Here is a 27,261-nt window from a genome sequence, read left to right on the forward strand (position 1 = left end):
ATACAGAAGCCTGATGATGGCAGATGAGATTCTGCTGAAACGTGCTACAACTTTAAAAGCATAACTATAATGACGTGGGAAAATACCTGAACAAAGCTGAATACCATACATGTAAGTACCCGCAAAAACTTAAGAAAACATACATATATATAAGATTAAGAGTATCTTAGTGATGTTTCAGCTAGGTCCCACTCGCCATCCTCAGGCTGGTGCTTTTGGCTTCATGCCAGTGCTTAATCTTAGTCTTAATCTTACACGGGAAAAGACCTGAACACACCTAGACCTACATATCTGTACCCGTGAAAATCTACGAATATATATATATATTTGTTTTCTGAGGTTCTCGCTGGTATTGTATGGATCTTGGTTGTTGGTTTTCCACGAGATTCAGTATAGACGCGATGAAGTCTCATTCATCATCATCAGGCTCTTCTTTGCTCTTGCTTCAGAGTGATGTGAGGTTGCAGCTGCTTTTTTCTTTCTTTTTCTTCTGAGAAAGAAAAAAAGCAGCTACAACCTCACATCACTCTGAAAAGCAAGAGCAAAGACAGAGGCCTGATGATGATGAATGAGACTTCATCAAACGTGCCTAGATACTTGAATCTTACGGAGAAAACCCAACAACCAAAGATCCATATATATATATATATATATATATATATATATATATATATATATATATATATATATATATATATATATATATATATATGGTATTCAGCTTTGTTCGGTATTTTCCCACGTCATTATAGTTGTGCTTTTAAAGTTGTAGCACCGTTTCGGCAGAATCTCATCTGCCATTATCAGGCTTCTGTATAGTGTTTGTCTGTGAAACCAGACCACGGCTGCATCACCAGCTGCCACACACCCTGACCCCCTAACCAAGCAAACGGACACACACCATGAACACATATCCAGGCCTCAAACTCAGAGCCAAACCAAAAACCCAGAACGTCACATCACAGCCACCCACTCAGGATATCACATCACAGAACTCAGGAGGTTACACCACAAAACCTCAGGGTGTTGCAACACAGCCAATGACCCAGGAGATTACAGCACAAGACCCAGAATGTCACAACAGAAGGTCATCACACAGCCCATGACCCAGGTCGTTACAACACAGGAGGCTGATAGACACACAGCCAATACCTCAGTCACACATGTTCTTACGAAAAAGCCAGCCAATCTGCAAACATCAACTCCATCAACCAATCAAGAAATGACAACACAGCCAACCTCCCCACCAGTATATATAGAGAGTCGGCAGCTCTGATCACGCTTTGCTCGCACGAAGCCGAAAGCACCAGCCTGAAGATGGCGAGCGGGACCTCGTCGAAACGTTGCCAAGATTCTCTCAATCTTACACGGGAAAAGATCCAAACACACCAAGACCTGAATACCTGTGCCCATGAAAATCTACAGAAATACATACATACATACATACATATATGAAAGCCTATATATATATAATCTATTGGTGCAATAGCTGACATCACTTGGAGGATATCAGCAAGGAGGTGAAAGCTCATCTAGGCTGTGTGCTTTGGAATGTACATGATCAAGTGGGATTCTACACTATAAATCCTGGAATGGAATATAAATTGATAAATGGCATACTAGCTCTAACAGATAACGCTTGTTGCTATCACAGCTCTGCTAGCAGTTAAGAATGCTCCACTGCCTAGTCCCTCTCCTCCTCTCCCTCTTCCTCTTCCTCCTCCTCCTCCTCTTCCCTTTCTGCTACCTACTCAATCTAAACCCATTTTTGGGGGGACATTAAAGCATGGAAACTTGACATATTACCCCATACCAAGCCAATCAATTGGTCCACCTAATGAAGGGATGTCTACAAGGAAAACCTGGCAGTTGGGCTCTAAAGTTTTAACCAGGAGTCTTTCCTGGTCTTCCCTGTTCATAACTGAGATTGGGTTATCTACAAGAAATATATTATAACCCTCCTGAATGCAAAGAATTAAAAATGGCACCAGCTGACATGAATTCTAGCCTGTTCTATTTTTAAATTATATGCAATTGCAGAACTGGAGCCATTCCCTGGCTACAGCTACAGTTTGGCAGATGCAGATTTAGCTGGGCAAGTTTTACTGGCAAATGGCAAACGGTGTAATTTCATTCCTCTATGGGCATATCCACACTTTCTGCTTGGCCCATTGCCAGTATAGGCCACTGACTGCTTTCAGACTGCAGGAATAGATGACATCATCCTTGCCCCACTCTTCGCACATGCACCCTTGCCTGGAATTTTCCAGCTTCCATTCAAAATAGATGTTCTCAGAGCTTTGTTCCAGTCTATCAGCAGCTCCAATTCTGATTAGCTATAGTGTCTGTCATGGTCCCTCCCTTCTTCCTCCAGCCAGTCACTCATCTGACAAACATAACAGGCAATTATGTTCTTTACTGATCTACAGTTGCTGTTTGGATTTTTAAAATCTGTTGTTTATCTAATTATAGCCCATTAACTCACTCAAGTACCTTCAACCTTGGAAGTTAATGCTCCATTCAAACACCTACCGGCAGGCAGTCTTTTTTTTTTTTTTTTTGTCCAACTGGGTTTGTCCAGCATGGTTCTCCTGTTTCCCCAGTCTGCCTACAGGACTGCAATGTTTTGTTTTGTTTTTTCTTTTTAAAATATGTTTAAATTGCAACACAGGAATATTGCAACTTCGCTATGAAGCTAAATTTTCAATTCTTCCTTGCTAAGAAGTTTTTTGAAAGGGAAAACATGAAGGAATAATCTCTGAATCAAAAGCTAGGCACATGCCTTCCCTGCATGATTTGGGAAGGACGCGACCAGTCAGGGCTTACAGTGGCCATAGCACAGACTAAACACCAGCTGCAACCCACTGCAATCTAGACTGGAATTTCTGCAGTTGACTTTGGAAGCAGCCAGAAACAACGCAGGAGACGAACATCTTACGTTACAATACAGAATGGTTCCCTTTTACTTTATGAAGTCCTGACAGGAGTAGAACTAATTGGATCTATTTTAATTTCACATAAAGAACGGGATTAGTTATAAGAGCTGGGGCAGGAAGGAGATGCCAAGTCTGAATCCAAGTCATTTTCTCCCCATAGATCTCCCAGACACTGTTCCCATATCTCACATCCCACACCATAGAACACTTATGATGACATAGCAGTGGATTGGAAGTGTGTTTGGCTTTTGCATAAAAAGCTGTCCATCTGATCCTCCAGTTTATATATTGGGACATCCAGGATGAATGTAAATAGGGCTGGTCATCTGCTGTCTTATATTATTTGAGCCCTAATGGGTTTGGTCTCCACTTCTGCTTATTCTTTCCCTGATTGCTTTTTCAGATTCCCACTCTGCAGCTACAAAAAGCAAAACTAGTGAAGACATCACCCAGACCTCCAAATACAGTCCAGCTTATTCACCAGATCCATATTATCACTCAGAAACGGAGTATTGGACTTTTCAAGGTTCACCCAAAGGTAACATTTTCCATTCAGGACGCTAAAATCTTTATATTCCAACTATACCCCATATGTCAAGAACATATTGAGGGAGATTATATCTGAGATCTCCAAAAGAGGACAAGAAAATGTTTGCATTTTATGACAGATAACTCTGGTTCTCTGAAAGCCTTGGATGGATGCAAGTCCAAGATGCCCAAGTTAATTACCAAGTTGTAATATGACATAAGAAGGGAATTGTTGCATATATGGCTGGACAGTACATATTCAATTTCTTGATATATGAATACAAATGACATTACATAAAATTTATCCTTTATTATGGACCCACCTACTTTCAACTCTAACAGCACCCTGACTTCCCACTCTGACTCCAGTGCACTTCAGGCTTAAATGTCCCTGCTAAAAAGAATAGATTACACAAGGCAACAGAAATCTGTCTTAGGCCCATCCCTAATAACATTTTGCCTTACTCTGACATTGGGCAAACGCCAAACTGAATGCTTTGACTATATTTCTTTGTAGCTCCTCGAGTTCGAAGATTCTCATCCGGAGGAGAAGAAGATAGCTTTGATCGGGGGATGCACAGAGTGAGTGTTCAGTTCTGATTAACTTTTGCCCTTGCTGTCATACTGGTGTAGACAATACTCTTTCTTTTGTCTTGGAGTAGTGAAAAATAGTGTTTTTTCTATGCTGATCTTTAGTGCATTTGAAAGGAGGATTCACAACTTGGCAAGGACTTCAGCTATTTATCTGTATAGACTCAGATAAAGCCACCTTCCTCTGTGATGAGGTAGACCCACCTCCCCAAAACTGATGAACTATCAGATATGCTGGTCTTCCAAAATTCATATGGTTGGCTGGAAAATATGAAAATTGAACTCCACCTCATCTAACATTGATAGTTGCTAAAAATAATGACATCACCCACCCTATCTCATACAAGATGTTGCTTTTGGACATAGTATGTTGTATAGTAATAGTTGTGTAGGTCATTGTATTAATATTAACCAAATATTAGTCTTAAGCAGACCTTTCTGTAAAAACAAGATGCTCCTTATTAAATGCATATGTGTATGTCTGTATGCATATGTAAGCTTGGTATGCTTAAAATCCTACACTAAAGCTTAAATAAAAAGTTTGTCTCTATGACTCCCACCCTTGTTTTTTCTTTTTCTTTTTAAAATATGTAGATCCAGACAGGAATTGGCCGGTTGATACTGAAGGAAGAAATGAAGGCCCGTGCTAATTCATACATGGACCCTTGGACACCTCCCCGCAGCTCAGCGAGCAGCAGAGAAGCTCTTCATACAGCAGGCTACGAGGGCTCCTTAAATGGCTGTAAGCAACAACAGGCACATCACAACCATTCTGCCTGCCAGCAGAGAACTGTTTTTTGGGGGAAATCTCAATAGTGAAAGATTGAATAGACATCTGTAGGAACCATGATTATATGTGAGGATCCCAGAGCATCGATCTCCCAACAGAGTGCTGAGATCAGATGAGATCAGAAGTGGTATTCAGTAGGTTCTGACCAGTTCTGGAGAACCAGTAGCGGAAATTTTTGAGTAGTTTGGAGAACCAGCAAATACCACCTCTGACTGGCCCTGCCCCCATCTATTCTCTGCCACCCAAGTCTTCTTTTGTTGCCCTGCACAGGAGAATGGAGCTGGAAAGCAGGTTAGTGGGGTGGGGAAGGAATGGGGATTTGGCAGTAACCTTCTCCCAGGAGTGGGAGGGGAATGGGGATTTTACAGTATCCTTCCCCTGCCATGCCCACCAAGCCATTCCCATCAAGCCATGCCACACCCACCAAGCCATGCCCACAGAACCGGTGATAAAAAAATTTGAATCCCACTACTGGATGAGATCAGATATTCAACATGCTAGCGCTGGAAAGCTCCAGTGCTAGCAGCTCAATGACAACCAAGAATAGACTTGAAGGAATGTGTATAATTGAATAGAACTGGATGTGGATGTGATTGTTCCAGGTAGATTTTACTTGCTCCATACAAAAACATAGTAAAGGATGATGAGTCAGGGGCCAAATGCCCAATAGGCAATTAACATAATTTCTAGTGATGTAATAGGAATGAAAACAAGTTTTATATCAGCTCAAAATGTTGGACCACACTAAATATTACTAGTGGGAAGTGGAAGTGGCCTTAGAGAAAGAAGAGCCCTGAAAATAAAGAAAATAACAGAAGTCATGGAAGAAGAACTTTGTATGTTCAGAGTGACCAAACACAATCAATCTATTTGCTTATATCTGTTTCTGGCTCTTGTACTGCACTTTTTTGACTAATCAAACCATCTGATTTTATTTTATTTTTTTGCCACGCTAAAAAAACACACACCAAAGAATAAATTCTTAAAACCTTTAACTGATAATAATTCAAATGCAACTTTGAACATGCCCTGTCTCTCACGCATATACCCAATTCATGACCGCTGTCTCTACTCCATCTCTATTTTCTCTATAAGTTAATTGCCTCTTAAATCCCAAGCTTTTTTGCCCCTGTTCTGATTAGAGAACTCTGTCCTCATAGTAATTCCTGCAGATCCAAGATATCCCCCTATTAGTACTAAGGAACATCAAGAAGTAACCTTTAGGTACATCCATTTCACTGCTGAGATGAACTAGATGTCTGAAAAGATTCCTGTTGTTTCCCTATTGGTTTTGTGCCACACATACTGTACCAAGTTAGGTGATGCATATGTCTGTGTTTTGTTTTATTACATATTTCAGGATGCTAAAATAAAATTCAAGAGGCTGCTCTAGTGTTGAGGTCAAGACTAAGTATCTAACAATAAAATCATACTCACTAAAGCCAGATGTTCTAAGACACTTGAATTTCTTTGATAATATGAATACTTTGTATGTATCTCTGTTTCAATGATGCAATGTGGATTTACTATATACACTTTGTTGAAATAGTCAACTTGCACTCTAATACACCTGAATGACCTTATTACAGTTGGAATCAAAAGAGATTTTTATTACATGAACTACTTTATCTCAACTACATTATTTTGATAGACAAGTATAGTATGAATGAACGTTGAAGAATTTCAAATGTGCACCAACAATCGCATTAATTGACCACCAGATGGGACTGTTGTTAGCTGAGCAGCTGTTCATTTTTAAATTATTATTAAAGTCAAACTAGACCTGACATGTGTGTGCACTTTTTTGCCACTCTTAAATAAATGCAAATCAGTCTTGGACTGAGCAGATAAAAGAGATAGTAACCTGGCACACATAACAAAAATCTCACTCAAAACTCATTCTTTTCAACTCTTGATCATAGAAAAGGCAGACGTATGTGGTCTGGGGAAGGTTTTGTGTTAAGTTTGAGCAATGAGAGGCTGAACCAGAGCATGAGTGCAACAGTACTTTATTTTACAATAAAGGGCTGACCGTGCTTGCCACGCCAGGACATGGCTCGCAGCAATCAGCAACCGGTTGGACCCCACAGCCTGCTTTTATAGCTGGCTGCTGGGGAGAACCAACCAATGGGAATGGGGGAATAACGCCCACATAAAGTGAGTGGACCTGAGTGAGAACTCCTTGAGTTCTCAGGACATAACACCTTCCTTCCCCCAGATGCGAACATGCATAGTCCTTGAGGTAGACGGGGGTTGTGTTGGCGCCGGAACGGCGCAACTCGGGGACATTGTCTGTCTGTTCGGTATCAGTCTGTGACGGTTGAGCCGGCATAGTGTCGCCAACACTCTCTCTGGACTGGGCATCCTCGGAAACCACCGGGTTGGTTGCTGGGTCGAGCTCTCGTGGGTTGGATCAGGCTGGTTAACTCTCTGGCCGCTGTTGTCCGAGTTTGGGCTGACCGGAACGACCGCTGGTGCAGACTGGTCGCTGGGTGCGATGTGGCTGGGCGGCGGATGAGGCGGATCCCCTTCGACTGGAGACTCTGGATTCTTGTTGGCAAGGGTGCTGAGGCGCCTTCTAAGCTGGTCTATGTGTCTCCTCCAGACGCGACCATCCTCCAGCCTGACTCTATACGATCTCGGCCTGGTGACGGCGATGACCTCGCCTGGAATCCAAAGTGGGTCCCCAGCGAAATTCCTTGCGAATATCGGCTCCTGTAACATAAAATGTCTAACCCCGAAGTAGAAGCGAGGGGAGTCAGGGCAGTATTGTGGGTGCAGTCTGTCCAATACAGTCCTCAGGCGCCGGCCCATCAGAAGTTCCGCTGGGGACTTATTGGTGACTGCACAGGGGTTGAATGTTGGCTCATCAGGAACCGTGAGAGTTTGTGGTGCCAGTCATCTCTGCCAAACCTAGCGAGGGCCTCTTTGGTGGTCCTGACGGCCCTTTCAGCCAACCCATTACTGGCAGGGTGAAAAGGGGCTGTGAAAATGTGGTGAATGCCCAGGTTGGCTGCAAAACGGCTGAATTCTACTGATGCGAACTGTGAGCCATTATCGGAGACCATGGAGTCGGGTAGTCCATGTGTAACTAACAGGCGCGTTAACACGTTGGTGATTGCTAGTGTGGTGGTCGTGGATAGCTGTGCCACGTCTATCCATTTGGAATAAGCGTCCACGACCACTAGGAACATCTTTCCATGCACGGGCCGGCCAGATCGATATGGATTCTAGACCAAGGGGCGCTGGCGCCTCCCATCTGGTAGGGGTGGCGATGGGGGAGCAGGACGGGATTCCTGGCAAATGCTGCAGGAACTTACCCAATTGACAATGTCCTCGTCTAGACCCGGCCACCATACGTAGCTGCGTGCTAATGCCTTCATTCTCACGATGCCGGGTGTCCCTCGTGCAACGCCTCCAGGACTCGGGCACGCAGCGAGGTCGGAATGACCACTCGAGTGCCCCATAGCAGACAACCCTGCAAACTGGACAGTTCCTGCATGCGAGTCTTAAAGGGTGTGAATTTGTTATCAACATTGCCTCCCGGCCACCCCTCCTCACCCAGTCGAGCACCTGGGCGAGCGTTTGATCTGCTTTGGTTTTAGCGGCGATGTCAAGGGCGGTGATGGGCAGGTCCAACTGGGTGATCTCGAAAATGGCGTTGACAGGAGCTGGGTCTTCAGCCGGAGCGGGTAAGGGGCAGCGACTGAGAGCGTCGGGCGTGATAGAGTTTTGCCCGGGCGGTGAATAAGTTTGTATGAGTAGGCCGCTAGGAAAAGTGTCCACCTTGTCATCCTAGGGGAAAGGACTTGAGGGGTCTGTTTGTCGCCGGCCAGTAGGCCCAGGAGGGGCTTATGGTCGGTGACCAGTTCAAGAAATGGCCAAAAAGGAATTCGTGAAACTTTTTCACGGCCGCAACAGCTGCTAGGGCTTCCTTGTCTATTTGGCTGTAATTTCGCTCCGTGGCCGAGAGTGTCCTGGAGAAAAAGCGATGGGGGCCTCGGTGCCATTGGGGAGTCTGTGACTAAGGACCGCCCCAATTCCAAAAGGGGATGCGTCCACTGCCAGTACTAAAGGAAGGTTGGGGTCGAATTGGATGAGCACTGCCTCTGACGTAAGTAGTGATTTGACGGCATTAAACGCCTGGTCTTCTTTGTGCCCCCAGTGCCACGGTGACTTTTTGTCTAGTAATCTGTGTAGGGGTTCGGCTACTGAGGCTTTATGGGGCAAGAAGGATGCATAAAAGTTCAGCAGCCCCAAAAAAGTTTGTAGCTCCGTTTTGGAGGTTGGTGTGGGAGCTTCGTGGATTGCCCTCACCTTGGACTCCAGGGGTGAATGCCAGAGGCGTCAATTTTATAACCCAGAAAGTCCACCTGTCTAGTGGCAATGGCGCATTTTTCTTTTTTTAACTTGAGGCCATGCTGTCTGAACCTCTCTAACACTGCTCGCACTCTCTGGAAGAGTTGGGGTCTGTCCCTGGCCGAGACCAAGATGTCGAAGTATGGTACTACACCAGGAGGCCCTGTAAAATCCGCTCCATGAGGGATTGAAAAATACCCGGGCAACACTTACGCCAAATTGGAGACGCTTGCATCGGAAGGCACCCCTGTGGTGACGATGGTCTGAAGTTCCGCTGTTTGGTTATCAACAGGGAACTGCTGATATGCTTGAGACATGTCCAATTTAGCAAAAATACTGCCCGGTTCGAATGTGTGTAATAAGTGCTGAATGGCGGGCACAGGGTAGGCGCTAACTTGTAAATATTTATTGATTGTTGTCTTGTAGTCCGAGCAAATTCTCAGGCTACCATCTTTTTGAGGGGTGTGACAATGGCGTCTCCCACTTGGCGAAATCTGTTGGCTCAATGACCCCTTGTTTTAGTAGTTTATCCAATTCAGCGTCTAGTTTTGGTCGAATAGCAAATGGAACTCTCGTGGTTTTAATCTGATTGGGACGGCCTGGGGTCAACTGTGAACGAGATGGGGTTCCATTATAACACCCCAGCTCCTCGCTGAACACATCTGCGTAGTCAGCGAATCAAGAGTCAGTGTCTGAGGTTGAGACAGCATGGACTCCTGTTAGCCCTAGGCCGAGGTGGGGAAACCAATCGAGCCCCAATAAGGTGGGTAGATTGCCGTTAACTACCACTAGAGGTAGGTGGCCTTTAAAAGCTCTAAAACTGACAAAGAACTTGCCTCTGCCGATCACGGGAATGGCCTTCCCCTGGTAGTCCTTCAGACCGAACTGGCATCTCTGAAGCCGGGTAGTAGATAGGCTGGGGTGGAGTCTCTTGAGGGTGTTCCACGAGATTATTGAGAGCGCTGACCCTGTGTCAACCTCCATGTGGCACGGTTTACCTTCTAGGGAACGGAGAGAGAAATTTTACTTACAGTGTGGCAAGTACGTCTGGCGAGGCGGTGTGTGCTACAGTTTAATACTTGCCTCTGTGGTCCTGAGTGCGAGGACGGGGTCTGTGTGCAGCGCTTTGGGGGCTTGGCAGACTCTCGCGATGTGCCCCTTTATGGCAGTTGTTGCAGGTGGCTCCTTTAAATTTGCAGGTGGCCCTTTGATGCGATCCCCACAGGCTAGGCACAGTGTGATGTGCTTGGGTGGACCGGTGTTTTCTTGTTTGCCCCCTACCTGCGACCGCTTGTCGCTGGCAAGGCGGTGGACGCCGTTTTCATCGTTGTGGGTTTCCTCCGCTTCCACCTCTTCGGAGTGGACTGGGAGCGATGCCAGCTTGGCACTTGGACCCTGAATTTCGGTGGCTGAGTTCGTTGCTAGCTCGGCTGCTAGGGCCTCCTCGACCGCTTGTGCGAGGTTGAGGTCTTTTTTGCTAGCAGGCGCCTCTGTAGGTTGAGATCTTTGACCCCACAAACTAATTGATCGAGGAGCATGTCCTCCAGGTATGTTCCAAACCCGCAGTGCAGGGCTGCTGTTCTGAGGGCGCATATATTGATTGATGGTCTCCTTACTCGATTGCTTCCTCATACGGAACGTGAACCTCCTGGCGATTTGTGAAGGTCTGGGAGCGTAGTGGTTAGTGAGGATCTCAAGCAACTCGGACCACGGAACGTTTTTCAACTCTCTCGGCGCCACGAGTGCTGCGGCAGTATCGTAAACGGTGGCTCGCAGTAGATTAGGAAATAGGATTTTTTCCGATGCTCTCCCGCATCCGCCAGGCCGACCGCATCGATGTAATGATTGAAGCGGTTCTTATCGACTCCCACTTCTCTTCGTCTGGTTTGAACACCGGGAATACTGGGTTGGAACTCATGGTGCTGGAACGGCTGGGCTACCTGCGGAAAAATCTCTCTGGGACAATGGGCGCTCGTGAGTTATTAGTGATATCAGCTCTGGAGAGGTTTTTGCTACCCTCTCTTTTCTCTCTGGGTTACCACGTGGCTGCTAGCCGCTTGAGGTGTCTTGATTCGCGCCAAAAGTGGGCGTTAGTGACTTCCTACAGCGCTGTGTTGTGTTTCCTACTGGCTCGAAATTCAAATGACACCCGTTTGAATTTCGCTGCCAAAGCAGAGCGGCTGCGGCTCGCAGCGCTTCACTTTCCCCGTGGCGGGGCTAACAAGCGGCTACAGACGCTTCTAACTATTTGAATCAGACCGCTTTCTCTGGCTGCGGATCAGCGTTTGCTCTTTTTGATCGCCGTTTTGTTGGCTGACCGCTCTCTCTGGCTGCGGATCAGCGTTTCCCTTATCACCAGCCGATCGCTCTCTCTGGGCTGCGGATCGGTGGCTAGTGACTCAGCGGTTGCATGGTGCTTCTGGTAGCCATCCCATCCTCGTCGCCAGTGTTAAGTTTGAGCAATGAGAGGCTGAACCAGAGCATGAGTGCAACAGTACTTTATTTTACAATAAAGGGCTGACCGTGCTTGCCACGCCAGGACATGGCTCGCAGCAATCAGCAACCGGTTGGACCCCGCAGCCTGCTTTTATAGCTGGCTGCTGGGGAGAACCAACCAATGGGAATGGGGGAATAACGCCACATAAAGTGAGTGGACCTGAGTGAGAACTCCTTGAGTTCTCAGGACATAACATTTTGAGTAGAAAATGTTATATAAAAGCAACAATTTAAGACCAAGACATATAGTATACTACAATTATGCTGATATATGGCAGTATATAAAACATGGGTCCAGTGTCTGTACATGCAATCATAATCATGTGCAGAGTCATATAAATGTACATGCCTGAATTTACACATAACTACTTCTCATGGTTCATCAGTGCTGTGTTTTCTGAGAGATTTGTGTTTTCTGAGATAATTTCTCCCAGGAACCCCTAGGCCCATTTGGTGGTCCCTCTGGCCAGTATTCTTTTGCAAGTTCCCTTTTATTTTGTAGACCTTCTTAGTGCAGAAACTGGATTTGCATAAGTGATTGGCCTGGCTTCTGCACTGAGAGGGAACTGTAGTCATTGGCTGGTTAGGAAGAGTCCGATTAATTAAAAGTAGGATTGTGGCAAATAGATAAGTGATGGAAAATATTCAGAATGAGCTCCAATTAAACTACTGCAGAGGTATGCACTGCACTCTGAGCACCAGTGGCCTCTCTGATAATTGGCAAATTTCAGGATTGCTGATTTTTGTTTGTTTGTTTATTTACTTTAATAGAGGCCTCAAGTTCATTATCCAGAGCCAGGTGAAAAATATTTAATGGTTTGGATCCAGAACTTCTGAAAAACGGACCCTACCCAGAAATCTGTGAAGAATATCAGATTGCACTGACAAATGCTTCTCTATCAAATTTTTCTCTCTCTCTCTCTCTCTCACACCTCCCCCAGCATTCTTTTCCACCAACTAGTTTGCAGGCAGGAACATTTTGGAGGGAAGGAAGGGGTGTGGGTGTCCATGTGTGTTATGGCTTTTGTGACGTGGGAGTCAGAGAATCTGCTGGCAACATATAATCATCCAGAGTTCTCTAAAGTCATTATTTATTTTGTGTACACTGTTGTTTATACAGGATAAGAATATTATTGTCATTCTGAAACAAAATAAAAAGATAACAAGAAACTCGCAACTCTACCCAGATACAATCCAATGTCACCTACCACTTGGACAGTAACATGATATTATTCTCATAGTGGTGCCATCACCTAAGACAGTTTTTTGCAGGAATGTATCTAGTTTGATGCTCCTATATATTGGTTTGATATCTTAATTTGTCTTCTTTTATAGCACCCCGGTCACACTACCTGGCAGACAGTGGTATGTGTTTTTTTGACTTCCTGCCTCTTTTGTTTCATGTTCTTCAATCCATTTTACCTCTCTAATGGGGTTTGATTGGATTTGATGAGTTATGGGACTCTTTACCCATAATTAGGTGGTGATATTTATGGAGTGATGTATGGTTTCTCATATGTGCATCTATAATGTTCAAAAGTTTAAGAAGAAATGGCAACCCTACTATTTATTAAACAGAATGAAGTAGGCTACTGTTCTCAGGTTGAGGTAAACCTGAGATAAACCATCTTGGGAGGCAGTATGGAATTATTATCTGTGATTTACTTCATTAATGTATGTTTAGAACTAATAGGAGTGGTTTGTATGTTCTGAATAACTTCCCCTATTTGCCTTCAGTGAAATTATTCTGCTTTTCCGGGGGGTGCAGTTCTTTCAGACAATATGGTAAAATAAATAAGGAGTTAGTCAGACATAAGAAAGAACAAAATCAGATCCTTGCTCTGACTAGACAACTTTGGACTAGTCACCTTTTAGCAGTAATACCAGCTAATGATGAAGAAATTGGTAAAGAATCACATAGTCTACTGCATGTTTATTTGAAGAAACTCTGACTTGCCCATTCTTTTTTTTCCCCTCAGATCCCCTCATTTCAAAATCTGCTTCTCTTCCTGCTTACAGAAGGAATGGGCTCCATAGGGTAAGAGTAGCCACAGATTTCAACCCCAAGTGAAAGTATTTCCAATTATTTGTCTGAAAACTGCCATTTTAATAAAACTAACATTGCCCTCCCCATCATGATCATTTCTCATTGTAAGAATCAGGAGTTCTCTAAGCTAATGTTGAGAGTCACATCGGTGTCAGAAATGAGACTGATGTCCTTCCACAAGCATTATGCTGAGAGAGTATTGGGCAGTTGCTAAGAAACAGTTAGCGAGACTCCTGGTGAAGATAGGAACATATTAGATTACAAGTGGGAGTTTGGGATTAGAAAACCACAGCCACTCCTGAATATATAAGAATAGCTGGTGCCTCAGAATGGCTTCTTTAACTAGAGTGGAAAGCACATTTGTCCAGTGTATAAAGTTTCTGCTGGAGAAGCAGTTTCATGATCTAAGCTCAGGTCTATGTACTGTATTCCATAGAGCCTGCTTATGGCTTTGTAGCACAATCCTTTGCTAAATGAAAGGAAAGTTTACATCATTGGAATAAATCCTGGATCAGATTCCCTTGGAAGTCAGCTAGCCCTCTCTCTTGACAGAATTAGGAGGCTCTCTGATATAGCTGGGAGATGGAAGGGATAAGGAAAGAGTTATATTGTGCCCAGCATCCCTTAATTTGGCCTGCTCCACAGAGATAGTGGTGGGACACTATCCCATTAGTACTATTGAAAGCTTACCTTTGGATGCTGAGGGAGCTTCCTCACTGGAGGCTTTCAAGAAGAGATTGGACTGCTATTTGTCACAAATGGGGCAGGGTCTCCTGCTTGGGCGGGAGGTTGGACTAGATGACCTACAAGGTCCCTTCCAATTATGTTAATCTGTTAATCTGAAAGTTAGGATCTTCACAAATCCAGACTGTTTCCATCAATGGAAATGTTAAAAAAAGAAGTTCCACAAAGGGTGCAGTGTATTGGAATAAGACTATTCATGAACTAATCTTTTAACTTCAAAACTATTACAATTTTTAGTTAGTGTAACCTATTTCAGAACCAACCTTATTAAGGCTTGAGAATTATTGAAAGGCTAAAACATCTCACTTTGAACAATCAATAAGATGACACTTATATATACTTTCCCTCCTCCTCCTCCCCTTCTTCCTCCTCCTCCTCCTCCTCATTCAGTTTTGAAAAAACACCTGAAACTCAAAAAATTAGAATATTGTGCAAAAGTTCATTTATTTCAGTAATGCAACTTAAAAGGTGAACCTAATATATGGGATAGACTCATTACATGCAAAGGAAGATAGTTCAAGCTGTGATTTGTCATAATTGAGATGATTATGGCTTACAGCTCATGAAAACTCCAAATTCACAACCTCAGAAAATTAGAATATTGTGAAAAGGTTCAATATTCTAGGCTCAAAGTGTCCCACTCTAATTAGCTAATTAAGCCATAACACCTGCAAAGGGTTCCTGAGCCTTTAAATGGTCTCTCAGTCTGGTTCAGTAGGAAGCACAATCATGGGAAAGACTGCTGAACTGACAGTTGTGCAGAAAACCATCACTGACACCTTCCATAAGGAGGGAAAGCCTCAAAAGGTAATTGCAAATGAAGTTGGATGTTTCCAAAGTGCTGTATCAAAGCACATTAATAGAAAGTTATGTGGAAGGGAAAAGTGTGGGAGAAAAAGGTGCACAAGCAGCAGGGATGACCTCAGCCTGGAGAGGATTGTCAGGAAAGCCCATTCAAAAGTGTTGGGGACTTTCACAAGGAGTGGCCTTAGGCTGGAGTCAGTGCATCAAGAGCCACCACACACAGACGGATCCTGGACATGGGCTTCAAATGTCATATTCCTCTTGTCAAGCTGTTCCTGAATAACAAACATCAGAAGCGTCTTACCTGGGCTAAAGAAAAACAGACCTGGTCTGTTGCTCAGTGGTCCAAAGTCCTCTTTTCTGATGAGAGGAACTTTTGCATCTCATTTGGAAACCAAGGACCCAGAGTCTGGAGGAAGAATGGAGAGGCACACACTGCAGGATGTTTGAAGTCCAGTGTGAAGTTTCCACAGTCTGTGTTGATTTGGGGAGCCATGTCATGTGCTAGTGTTGGTCCACTGTGTTTCATTAAGTCCAGGGCCAACGCAGCTGTCTACCAGGAGATTTTGGAGCACTTCATGCTTCCTTCCGCAGACGAGCTTTACGGGGATGCTGACTTCATTTTCCCGCAGGACTATGCACCAGCCCACACTGCCAAAAGCACCAAAACCTGGTTCAATGACCATGGGATTACTGTGCTTGATTGACTAGCAAACTTGCCTGACCTGAACCCCATAGAGAATCTATGGGGCATTGCCAAGAGAAAGATGAGAGACATGAGACCGAACAATGCAGAAGAGCTGAAGGCCGCTATGAAGCATCCTGTCTTCCATACCACCTCAGCAGTGCCACAGGCTGATAGCTTCCATGCCACGCCTCATTGAGGCAGTAATTGCTGCAAAAGGGGCCCAAACCAAGTACTGAGTACATATACATGTTTATACTTTTCAGAGGTCCAATATTGTTCTATGTACAATCCTTGTTTTATTGACTGCATGTAATATTCTAATTTTCTGAGATTGTGGATTTGGGGTTTTCATGAGCTGTAAGCCATCATCATCACAATTATGACAAATCACAGCTTGAACTATCCTGCTTTGCATATAATGAGTCTATCTCATATATTAGTTTCACCTTTTCAGTTGCGTTACTGAAATAAATGAACTTTTGCACAATATTCTAATTTTTCAAGTTTCACGTGTATGAGACAACTATGACCTGGATGACTGAGAATCTTCACAAACAGTTTCATTCTTTCCTCTTAGCTCCTCCACATCCTATGCTATTTCTCTGATTAATCTCCCCCTATCCTTCACTCTTATTGCCAGTATACACAAATAGCAGGAAAAGTTTATGAACATCTTTATTGAACCAAGCATGTGTTTTTATATATTTCTTGCTAGAAAGCAGCTATAAAAGAATGGAGGAATTTTTAACAAGATTCTATTCTTGTTCCATTTACTGACCATTCCTTCTTCCACACTATAATTTTCTATGCAGCCTCCCAGCGCTGAACTTTTCCACTATGACAGCACACATGCCGTCAACTGGGGGATGCGAGGTGAGTGAAATAACGTAGGACAGAAATTGGGAAGGGGGGGAGTCATAGACTTGCTGACTGATACGTTGAATTTTATCAATGTATTATGATGATGACTACTTTTAGGCAGGCAAAAATTATCCAAGATTGGGTGGCACACCCATGTGCTAACTAAATCAATACAGTGTTCTTGAGGCCTGCACCAAAATCTTAATTTGTGTGTTCCCAGATTTTCTCCTATTAGGATTTAAACTGGTCAGAGATTGTGTTCTTAATACATTAGGAAAATATTTCTGAAAAGAGGGATTTCAAAACTTTTTCAAAATTTTACAAAAGAGCAACAGAATTGCCCATGGTTATTACAAGTTAAATTGTGGTGCCTGATGAAATCAATTTGCAGTTCAGAGTCTGCCCAAGAATTAATGATAGGAAAGATGACGCTGATTAGATTCAAATGACATATGAAGCTCACATGTTGTTGGCATCTTCCATAAAATCTTAAGATTTTATGTTAAGGGAAATTGTGATTAACAGAAGCAAAAACACTTATCCTATTAATCTTTTGCGGATAGTAAACACAATTGTAGTTGACACATAGTGGCAGTTGTAAAAGAAAGCATTTGCAACACAGGTCTATTATTATTAGCTTCTATTGTTTCATAGATTGAATTGCTCATTCTTTAAATATAACCTTCTAATCAAATGCATCAGGATAAAAGTCTTCTATCTCTGGAAAGCACATATGTATTCAATCAGTATATTCAAATCCCGCAAATGGTTCATGGCCAAATAAGTTTTTAAAACACTGAGTTAAACAAATCTACACTCCATATCTAGAGAGTCCCGTCTTCAAATTCAGCTTTACAATGAATTTATTTTAGATTGTTTTAAAGGTAGTCTATATTGCTCCCTATTATGGTCAAGCAGGCCCCAATAATGCCTAATTTTGCAAATACCACAGTATCAATGGGGGGAGGGTATTTTGTTTTGTTTTAAGGGACAACAAGAGGGTTTGAAAATGCCAAAGATGCCATTGTTGAATGAAAGGGACTGGAGACTGACTTATCTCTTTTTGTCTCCCACCTTCTCTCTGCCTTATCTTTTTCAGAATACAAGGTAACGTGTTCTCCAGAACCTTACGAAATTTCTAGAATCATGGATACTCTTTCTTTGGAAAGCAGGAAGCTGTCACTATACTGAATAGCAACCAGAGAAGCTGCATTAATAGCTGAATTAAAAGAGAATCTGATCTTGTTCCCTTTTGCTTCTTTGAATAGCATCTGTTTGAATAAAGGCATCATCAATGCCTATTTCTCTTTCAGGAGCTTCTAAACCTATTGCCACCTATTGTCTCCTTTTAATGTAGTCTTAATGTACACACCTTCCCTAAAAATCTAAATACCAAAATGCACAAAGGAATAATGAAAACATTACAAGTTTCATTGTATTGTTTTCATTAGGTTCACTTCACATTCCCTTGGTCTCTGGCTATAGCTCCCTTGAAAAGATACAACCCAGTCCTAAATTGTGAACTTCAGATGTACTGAATTCCCATGATCATAAACTAACACAGCCTTGAAAGATTCTGACTTTGAGTTATGAAACTTTGAACTAGTTATAAATGTGGATTATTCTGAGTTGAGTTTGATGATTTAGAAAAATATCCTAGTACTCCTTATATTTGAAATATAAATTTCAAATATAAAAAAGAATTGTTTGATAAAAAAGAATTGTATGAATGAATGATGAATGATTGAATGAATGTCTTTTGTGAAAATGTGTGCTTTTGAAGAATTAAATAGATATAGCTGTGGAAAGACTGAATGCTGTAGGGAAGGTAAAGTATAAAATGAAATAAAGAGGAATTAAGTAAAGGATATTAGAAGTCAGGAAAAGATGAAAATGAAAATGTTGCTGTACATTATTGCTTCTAATTTTTGTTTTTAACACTTGCTGGAACCTTCTTTGCTATGTGCTAAGAATACTGACTGCCATTCAATTGCTGATAAACAAATGAAAATAAATCATTTCCCATATATATTACAATTATATTCTATATGGGTTGTAATATCATAATTCACCTTCAGATTCCTGGATTCCCCTGGTCTCTTCTGGTAACAGATATCAAGCCCTGTTGCTTTGAGGCAGTATCATCCTCAATCAGATTCTCCCAGTGCAGGGATGTCAAACTTGATTTCAATGAGGGCCGCATCAGGATTATGTTTGACCTTGGTGGGCCGGGCGAGTGCGGCCAGGGGGCAGGCATGGCTAGCTCGATGTCACGTGTTGGTGGTGCCTGTGGTCGCCCAAGTCCTCTGCCAGCAAAAACAGGCTCCCAAGCTCTGTTTTTGGCTACGATGGCATCCTGCAACTGTCTGTCAGTGAAAACAGAGCTCGAGAGGACTGCATGTGGCCCTCACAAGCTCCATTTTCACTGGCAGAGGCACCATATGTCAGTTCTTTGCTGTTTCCAGGGCAGCCCCACAGGGCAGATATAAGTACCCTGAGGGCCAGCCCCGGCCCCCAGGCCTTGAGTTTGACACCCCTGTCCCAGAGCATCTTCACACTGAAAAGGTATAATTAGAGGTTATGAATTGTCTTTCTGCAAATTAGCATTTTGTGAACTGGTCCAGCTCAAATATCTTTGACTTCAGTTTCTAAAGTATATGCTGACAGAAAAGTATAATAATTGAAATCCAATATATTTAAAAAATATTATGATGTATGAGCTATACTGACTGGCAGGATTTCAAACAGAAATCTTTTCCTGAGTCCGTCTGAGGCTGAGAAATGAACTTGATTTTTTTTCTATATGTAAATCATTTGTTACTGAGCTACAGTCTACCATGTTTCTTACAAAGAAAGGCATTACTTTACTATTATTAATAATTATAGCATATTATTAATAATATGCTGAACTGATAAAAGGTAAATTGCTGTATCTTTTGGGCTTTAACTGAGCATATAAGCAATGGGAAGAACCAAACTAAAAACTAATCAAGGAGAGAAGCAACTTAGAATTAAGGAGGAATTTCCTGACAGTGAGAACAATTAATCAATGGAACGACTTGCCTCCAGAATTTGTGGGTACTCCTCCAACACTGGAGGTCTTAAAAAGAGATTGGACAACCATTTGTCTGAAATAGTATAGGATTTCCTGCGTGAGCAGGGATTGGACTAGAAAACCTCCCTTCCAGCTCTGTTATTTTGTTATCATTATGGCATCACTTGTGCTGCTGCTATTCTGAGCAAATAGAAACTGTAAATATCAGTGTTACACTGAATAGGATCACTGTATTTTAATCAGAGAAAGCAGTAATATTTTCCAAAAATATTCTTGTACTTCTCTTATGCCATGTGTTAAATTGGGAGTTGCCAGGTGCATATTGCAATTGGGAAGTGCTTAAATCTAATTAAATTAGTAAATAAATAAATAATGTTTCATACCCACCAGCATTTTTATCCCGACTCCTTCACGAAGAAGATTGGGAAACATGCAATGATTATCTTCACTTCTACTGATTGCAAAGTGGTGAAAAAAAATGTGGAAAATCAATACTCTCTTTCTTTATAGCTGATTAATAGGTTATGAAAAATAAGACATCCTATCAATGTCCCAACTCCTGAGCTACCATGGGACATGGAGTAATAAAAATTACATCGTCACCATGTTACACAGAAAAGGAAACAAATTAGTAGCATCACAACCCGTTTTTTTATAGTATGTAAAATTCTTTAGCATTTCCAAAACAAAGAATCCCAAAAGGTTTTAATGGAAAACTGTCTGAAGATCATTTCTTTAAAATGTAAAGAAAAATGCTGATTCCCTGTAAAGGCTTCCTGACCATCTTCCACTATTCCTCTGTGGCAATTTTAAAAACCCTCTAAACTTGTAAAGGCAAAATGTTAAGCATGCTGGCAACCTTTCCAACAGAACACTGTGATGAAGGTCATATGACACTACCAAGCAGGATGCTACATATCTATTGGCGGAACTTAAGGCTGGGTGCTAAAAAGCAGTATGAGCACTATTCCCCAAAGAGAAAATGGACTACTTACAAGTTTTACAGAGATGTTGTATTTCAATAGGTAGGAAATACCAGCATTGCTGTGAACCATACACTGGAACAGACTCAAAAATTAATAAACCCACTTCCCAAAATAGAAAATATTGTGAGATTGATCAGATTCAAGCTAAATCCGAAAATGATGCAAAATGTTGGTGTGGAAGCTCCCATACATGTCATACATTTTCTCAAAACTATGTTCAGCAGATCCTTATTTTTCTGATTCTTTCATCCAGCATCATATTCCCCCCCCCTTCTTTTGTAGATATACCCTTATGAGTTGCTTTTGGTGACAACTAGGGGAAAAAATCGCTTACCCAAAGATGTGGACAGAACTCGGTTAGAGGTAAGTCAAATGCAGCAACTGGAAACCACCTTCAAATACTTCTGGAACCTTTGAAACTGATTTTTGATGTCAGCGAGATCCAAGAAAAGATTTACCTACCATAAAGACATTCTGTATAGACAGATCAACCATTAGTAGCTCACATACTTGTAGAGAGCTTAACCTTGCAATAAATCTTTATAGTCTTTTGAACTGCCTGAATCTCCTGATGTCTCTGGTGCTTGACAAAATACTATTTCTAAATCAGTTTCCTTCCTCATTTGTGGAAAACAAAGTGAACCATTGGTCCTTGCAACATATTTTTCCTGTCTATAGGTAATTAATACTCAGGTTGTTTTCAGACGGACCTTTTGATTTACAGTTTTATGGTCCATCTTGATAATTTCTCCGTGGATGCAAAATATATCATTTATATTTCTTTAATAATCAGCTTAGCTTTCTTATGGTCGATTTTGTTCTAAGTAAAGAAATGGTAAGAAGTACTTGGAAAGAAAGACCTAACAACAGAAATACAAATCATCAAAAATATGGATGCTTTTGACTGTTTCTACTCCTAGAAGTTTTGGCTTGTTTATCACCATCCCTTCCTCTATTCTGTTCCTGTATACAAAAGCTGTGAACATACAAATTTGTGTGTTACAGGGCAGTTAATATTATAACAGGAGGAGCGGGACACAATACCTTGAATCTAGAAGTATTTTGTAGAGAAAAATAAAAACACATGCGAGCACACCAAATGTTTGGTTGAATGTCAGTAACTCTAGATGTGTCAGTAACTCTAGATGTTGGAAATTGGAACAGGTAGGTGAGAATGGGCTGGAAGAGAGGCTGGGATGAGTGACTCCAATATTTAGATCTCCAAATTCATCAAGGCCCACCTCTGGTAGAAAGTCTTTTCAATAAACCATCAAAGTGAATTGTGTAAATAATTGTGCTATAAACTCCAACAGATTACTATGAGAGATGGGTCATGTCTGGTGCAACCTCAAATGTAGAGCCCGAAGATACAATGGTGTAAACTAAATATTGCCTCAGAGTTTACATATCTTTCAAATCAGGTGCCTGTTGTCACGTTTGTATATTAGCCATACTTGTATAACAGCATACTTCCCTGTTCTCTTTACAGCGCCATCTGTCCCCAGAGGAATTTTACCAGGTGTTTGGCATGACTACTGCTGAATTTGATCGCCTGGCTTTGTGGAAAAGAAATGAGTTGAAGAAGCAGGCTCGGCTATTTTGAAAACAGTATATATAAAAACTATATAAATATCTCTATATAGAAGCTCTGTATAGTACAGAGTAGAATCTCTGGCTGTTCCCTTTGGAAGCCTGTAGAGTGAACTGAAGTCTCACAGATATTTTTATGCTCTTTGTTTCTTTTATTCTTTTTTTTTAAAAAGGAGTAACTGCTATTTGGGAAACCTTTCAACTGTGGGGAGGATGTGGGAACCTGTTTTATACTGAGCTGTTTCTTTTTCTTACATCAATGTTGAGAACCTTGGGCATTATTATTGTAGCTCACCGTGAGCCTCTTAAAAGCAAGTCTGGAGAGATAGGATGATAGAACTGGGGGCATATTTTGACAGAGTCAATCATCCGTATACAACTCCCCCACCCCACCCCATGGCTTCAGAATATTTGAAGAATGCCTGCTCAGTCAGGCCAAGGATTTATCTCAACCTGCCTTTTGTTTCTAACAGTAGCCCAACAAATATCTTTTGCATTTTTCTATTATTTTCCTCACTATCTTAATCATCTCCATATATATATATATATACATATATGTGGATCTTTGGTTATTCGGGTTTTCTCCCACGTAAAATTGGAAGTATCTAGGCGACGTTTCGATGAAGTCTCATTCATCATCTTCAGGCTTGTGTCTTCGGCTTTGTGCTTCTCGGAGTACTCCAAGAAGCACAAAGCTGAAGACACAAGCCTGAAGATGATGAATGAGACTTCATCAAACATCACCTAGATACTTTCAATTACGCAGGAGAAAACCCAAATAACCAAAGATCCATATATATATATATATATATATATATATATATATATATATATATATATATATATATATATATATATATTTCTTAAGTTTTGGTATTACATGTATGGCATTCAGCTTTGTTTGGGTATTTTCCCACGTCATTATAGTTGTGCTTTTAAAGTTGTAGCATGTTTTGGCAGAATCTCATCTGCCATCATCAGGCTTCTGTATTGTGTTTGTCTGTGAGTCAGACTTTTATCATTGTTGACAGTTGACTCACAGATGAACACAATACAGAAGCCTGATGATGGCAGATGAGATTCTGCCGAAACGTTGCTACAACTTTAAAAGCACAACTATAATGATGTGGGAAAATACCCAAACAAAGCTGAATGCCATACATGTAAGTACCTGCGAAAACTTAAGAATATGTATGTATGTATGTATATATGTATGTATATGAATGAATGTTGGCTGGATAGATGTTGGTTTTATTTGTGTCCTTTGATACCAGCATGTTTAAATCTTGGTGTAAGATCTCACAACACACACACGTGTGTGTGTGATTAAACATGCTGGTATCAAAGGACACAAATAAACAAAATTTATCCAGTCAGCATTCTTTTTTTTTCTTACAGCAGGTATCCAAATGACTCTTGGAAATTAAAAGAATGGGCTTTAAGGTGATTAGCATCCTTATGCTTTATGTTCCCCCCTGCAGCATCCAGCAATCAGTTTGATTATCTCTATACATAGAGGCTTTATATACTATTATTATAACCATCTTTAAAATGGTTTTTCCACAAATAAATATTAGCTTCCAAAATTTCTTTTTTCTCTGAGTTACAGTAGTACACAGTTGTCTTCCATTCCTCTTCAGAGATCTGTAGAAAGCAGTGCACTGAAACACTTACTAAAATTCATTCTGGTTCAGCAGATACTCTTACATTCAGGGAATAGGAAGTTAGGTTTCTTGAAACACAGAATTATATGCTCACCTAAATATTTAGGTATTTTAACACAATTTTGGATATCATTTACATTTGCACATGTCTATACACAGCCTTCCCCAATTTAGTGGTCTCCAACCATACTGGACTAAAATTTCCAGAAGTCATAATGAACTATGAGCACCAGGTTTGTAGAAGCTAGTTTGGAGGTACAATCTGTGATATACACCCAATTATAAATTATCCTCCCTTCCATTATTTCAATTTCCTCTTCTATTGCTAGTCACTTTAAGCAGTCAATTAAAAAAACTGCTATGAAAGAGCTTAACCTTACAAACTAGTTCAAACTTTAAAAAGTGGGGGATCACAGGGGAATACTGGCACCACTGTCCAATTCTAAAACAAAGCAGTTCTATACCCTAATCAGTGGTTTGTTGAATAATTCATAATAGTGGAAAGACATTAACCATAGTTTAGAAGATACAGTGACTTGATTGACATAATATGCTAAGCTAAAATCCAATAAACTATATTATGGCTTAGCATGATATGTGAACCTTGTCACCATTGTTCTTTAAATAAATTTTGGCTATGGTTGTTAGAAAAAGAATGAAGCTTTACCAGGCAGATGTCATGTTCAAAGCATTACATCTGAACTTTTATGTGAGTTTTATATATATTTTCTGGAAACAGCAGTCATATTAGGAATCAAATTTTGAACTTTCAAATATGTATAAAAACTCTTGGATTATAGAGAAAAAGGGGTTTGGAAAAGCCTTGGCACTTGAAATGTCTTGTTCATCTTTAATTTAACTAATTTAATTGCATACAGTATGTCTGGCCTTTCATGGTCACTGGCCACATTGCTCTTATTGTGTCAAATCAGTAGGATCAACTCCTAAATTAAGAAATGTTCATGGAATATTTTGATTTGGGAGATTGTATGTTTGTTCTTTCTTAAAAGAAAAAGAAATTTCTTACCTAATACACTGTTTGAACAAAATAATTGTGAGTTGTCTCATTTTGTTTTCCTATTGTTTCTTTCCTCTTTGAATGAACTGGCTCCAAAACTGAATCTATGATTTCCAACAAGATGGGCAAATGCATTTCTCTCTATACTGTATGAACTGAGTATGAGTTCCTGGAAAGACAATGGCATCTAAATTAATGTAATAAATATATTGTTCTTTTACATATTAGAGCCTAATGCCATATTAGTATGGCATCTTTGTTGGTATCCGGTTTTGATTCTGTTTAAAGAAAAGCCATTTTTTTAGTGATGTTCTTCTACTTCAATGTCAAGTTCACAACTGTGTAGATGGTCCAAAAGGCTGTCTCCAACTCATAATTTTAAGATTCCAGTGTTTTATTTTTCATTTCTGAAATCAATGATTATATAAGAATACAATACATTTTCCCCAGGAAGAAATGAGTAATTCTATATTATACATCTACTTACTCTAGCTGAGAGAATGCTGATTATATATAGAAAGTAATGCTGCTTTTTACCAAATGAAACTGTACATTGCATTACTCATATTAGCTAAGAGAGTTGTATAGCTCTTCATCATCCCCTAAGCATATCAGCAATTGTCATGGTCTTCCTGTAAAAAAAGTATAACCCTATTCTTACAAGTTATGTCAAAGTATTGCTTTAGAGGTGCCAGCAACAAAATGAAAGGAAATCTCTGGCCAGTAAGCACAGATCCTAACTTCTTCATGCAATCAAGTAATATTTACAATATTGAGTTAATAATTCAGTATCATTTAGTGCATTATTAAATTTATCTAGTCATATTTATATTGATTTGTATTGATGTCAGAGAATTCTGAGAAGTATAAAATCTAAAATATGTTCCAGGTGGGCCATAACTGCTGTGAAATATCTTCTGCTCCATGGAAGAAAGCCGTACTGTGGTAATACAAGACTGGAGTGTAGACTTCCATTAAATAGTCTGAAGTCATCACCTGACTTAATATTTATGGAACATTTTTCAAATTCAAAACAATTTTCAGATGTTAGTTTATTCCAAAGGAAAGTCAGTTAAATTTAAAAGCTGAGACAGTAGAATTGAAATTCTAGATAAAAGGTGAAGTTTTTGGATAATCATACCTTTTTTCAGCTCTAATGACTTACTTTACAAAGTATCCCATGACAACAAAAACAACTTAGCCTTCCTGTTTGACAAGTAAACATTATATATGGAATGTGAATCTGATGCTGTTTGCCTATATCCTACAACATTCCTATGAAATATGCAGAAGCAAACACTTTAAAGCTTGCATCTACAGAAAATATTTATCAAACCAATGGCTGTGCTGTAATACCAATATAGCTGCTTTACCAATGTAGCTGCTCAAGGACTATCCAAATGCTATTGTTTCAAGGAACTTACCAAGTAGAAACTGGGTGTGTTTGGTGTGGGCATCATCTTCTTCACTAGCAATATGATGGATTGAGGCCAATAGCTTTTAAAATGAATGTACTCTTTTGATAAGGACATTAATCATCATGCTTCATTAAGCATGCTTAATTCTTCATTCAAATGTCTTCAGATGAACTCCTACCTTTCCCAACCTTGGCAGTGCTTCTTGAGATGATTGAAACTGTAGCCTATCACCAGAAGGGACCACAGGGCAAGCAGAGCTTTGCTCAGGGCCCCCTTGTGTTGCAGGGTGCAAGAGAAGACCAAGAAAGAAGGACAGGGATGGGGAGCAACTATAGGGCAATGTCTTTCAGGAAACTGATGCAAAGGAGGTTGAACATTGTTACTGCCAAAAGCCACAATAACAAGGATGTCCTCTGGGAGGGAGAGGTTCTGCTAGTATACTCTGCCCCTTGGGGCCAAGATGAAGAAGCTGTTGAATTCTCTACAGATTCTCTCAACATATCTCACTTAGAAACCAGAAGGCATGCCCAGCCTGGTCTAGTCCATTCCTGAACATGATGTTATCTTTCTTGTGTCCAAAGAATCTAGTCACAGGATCTGACCCAAGATCTGCTTTCCATCTGTGATGGCCATAGGACAGGGGTTTCCAAATCCTAGTCCAGGGACCAGCACCGGTCTGCAGCATG

General features: G+C 41.0%; 1 protein-coding gene across 8 annotated transcripts in view; it reads left to right on the top strand.

Annotated features, from left to right (window-relative positions):
- Window positions 1-23,348, top strand: part of ABLIM3 (actin binding LIM protein family member 3) — a 179,881-nt gene extending 156,533 nt beyond the window's left edge. For 4 of the 8 annotated variants that reach the window (XM_087924523.1, XM_087924524.1, XM_087924527.1 and 1 more), the window contains 7 exons: window positions 3,340-3,474; window positions 3,982-4,046; window positions 4,650-4,797; window positions 13,036-13,065; window positions 13,680-13,738; window positions 16,796-16,856; window positions 17,944-18,154. In XM_087924523.1, the coding sequence (XP_087780649.1) occupies window positions 3,340-3,474; window positions 3,982-4,046; window positions 4,650-4,797; window positions 13,036-13,065; window positions 13,680-13,738; window positions 16,796-16,856; window positions 17,944-18,035 (590 nt within the window). In that variant the 3' untranslated portion in view covers window positions 18,036-18,154. Of the gene's footprint in view, window positions 1-3,339; window positions 3,475-3,981; window positions 4,047-4,649; window positions 4,798-13,035; window positions 13,066-13,679; window positions 13,739-16,795; window positions 16,857-17,943; window positions 18,155-21,167; window positions 21,249-22,374 lie in introns of those variants that run through there. The other 4 variants (XM_087924525.1, XM_087924526.1, XM_087924528.1 and 1 more) reach the window with 2 other exon arrangements.
- Window positions 23,349-27,261: the final 3,913 nt, after the last annotated feature.

Source organism: Pseudonaja textilis, chromosome 2 (assembly GCF_049901715.1).
Source record: "Pseudonaja textilis isolate UNSWEBS1 chromosome 2, rPseTex1.2, whole genome shotgun sequence".
NCBI lineage: Eukaryota > Metazoa > Chordata > Lepidosauria > Squamata > Elapidae > Pseudonaja > Pseudonaja textilis.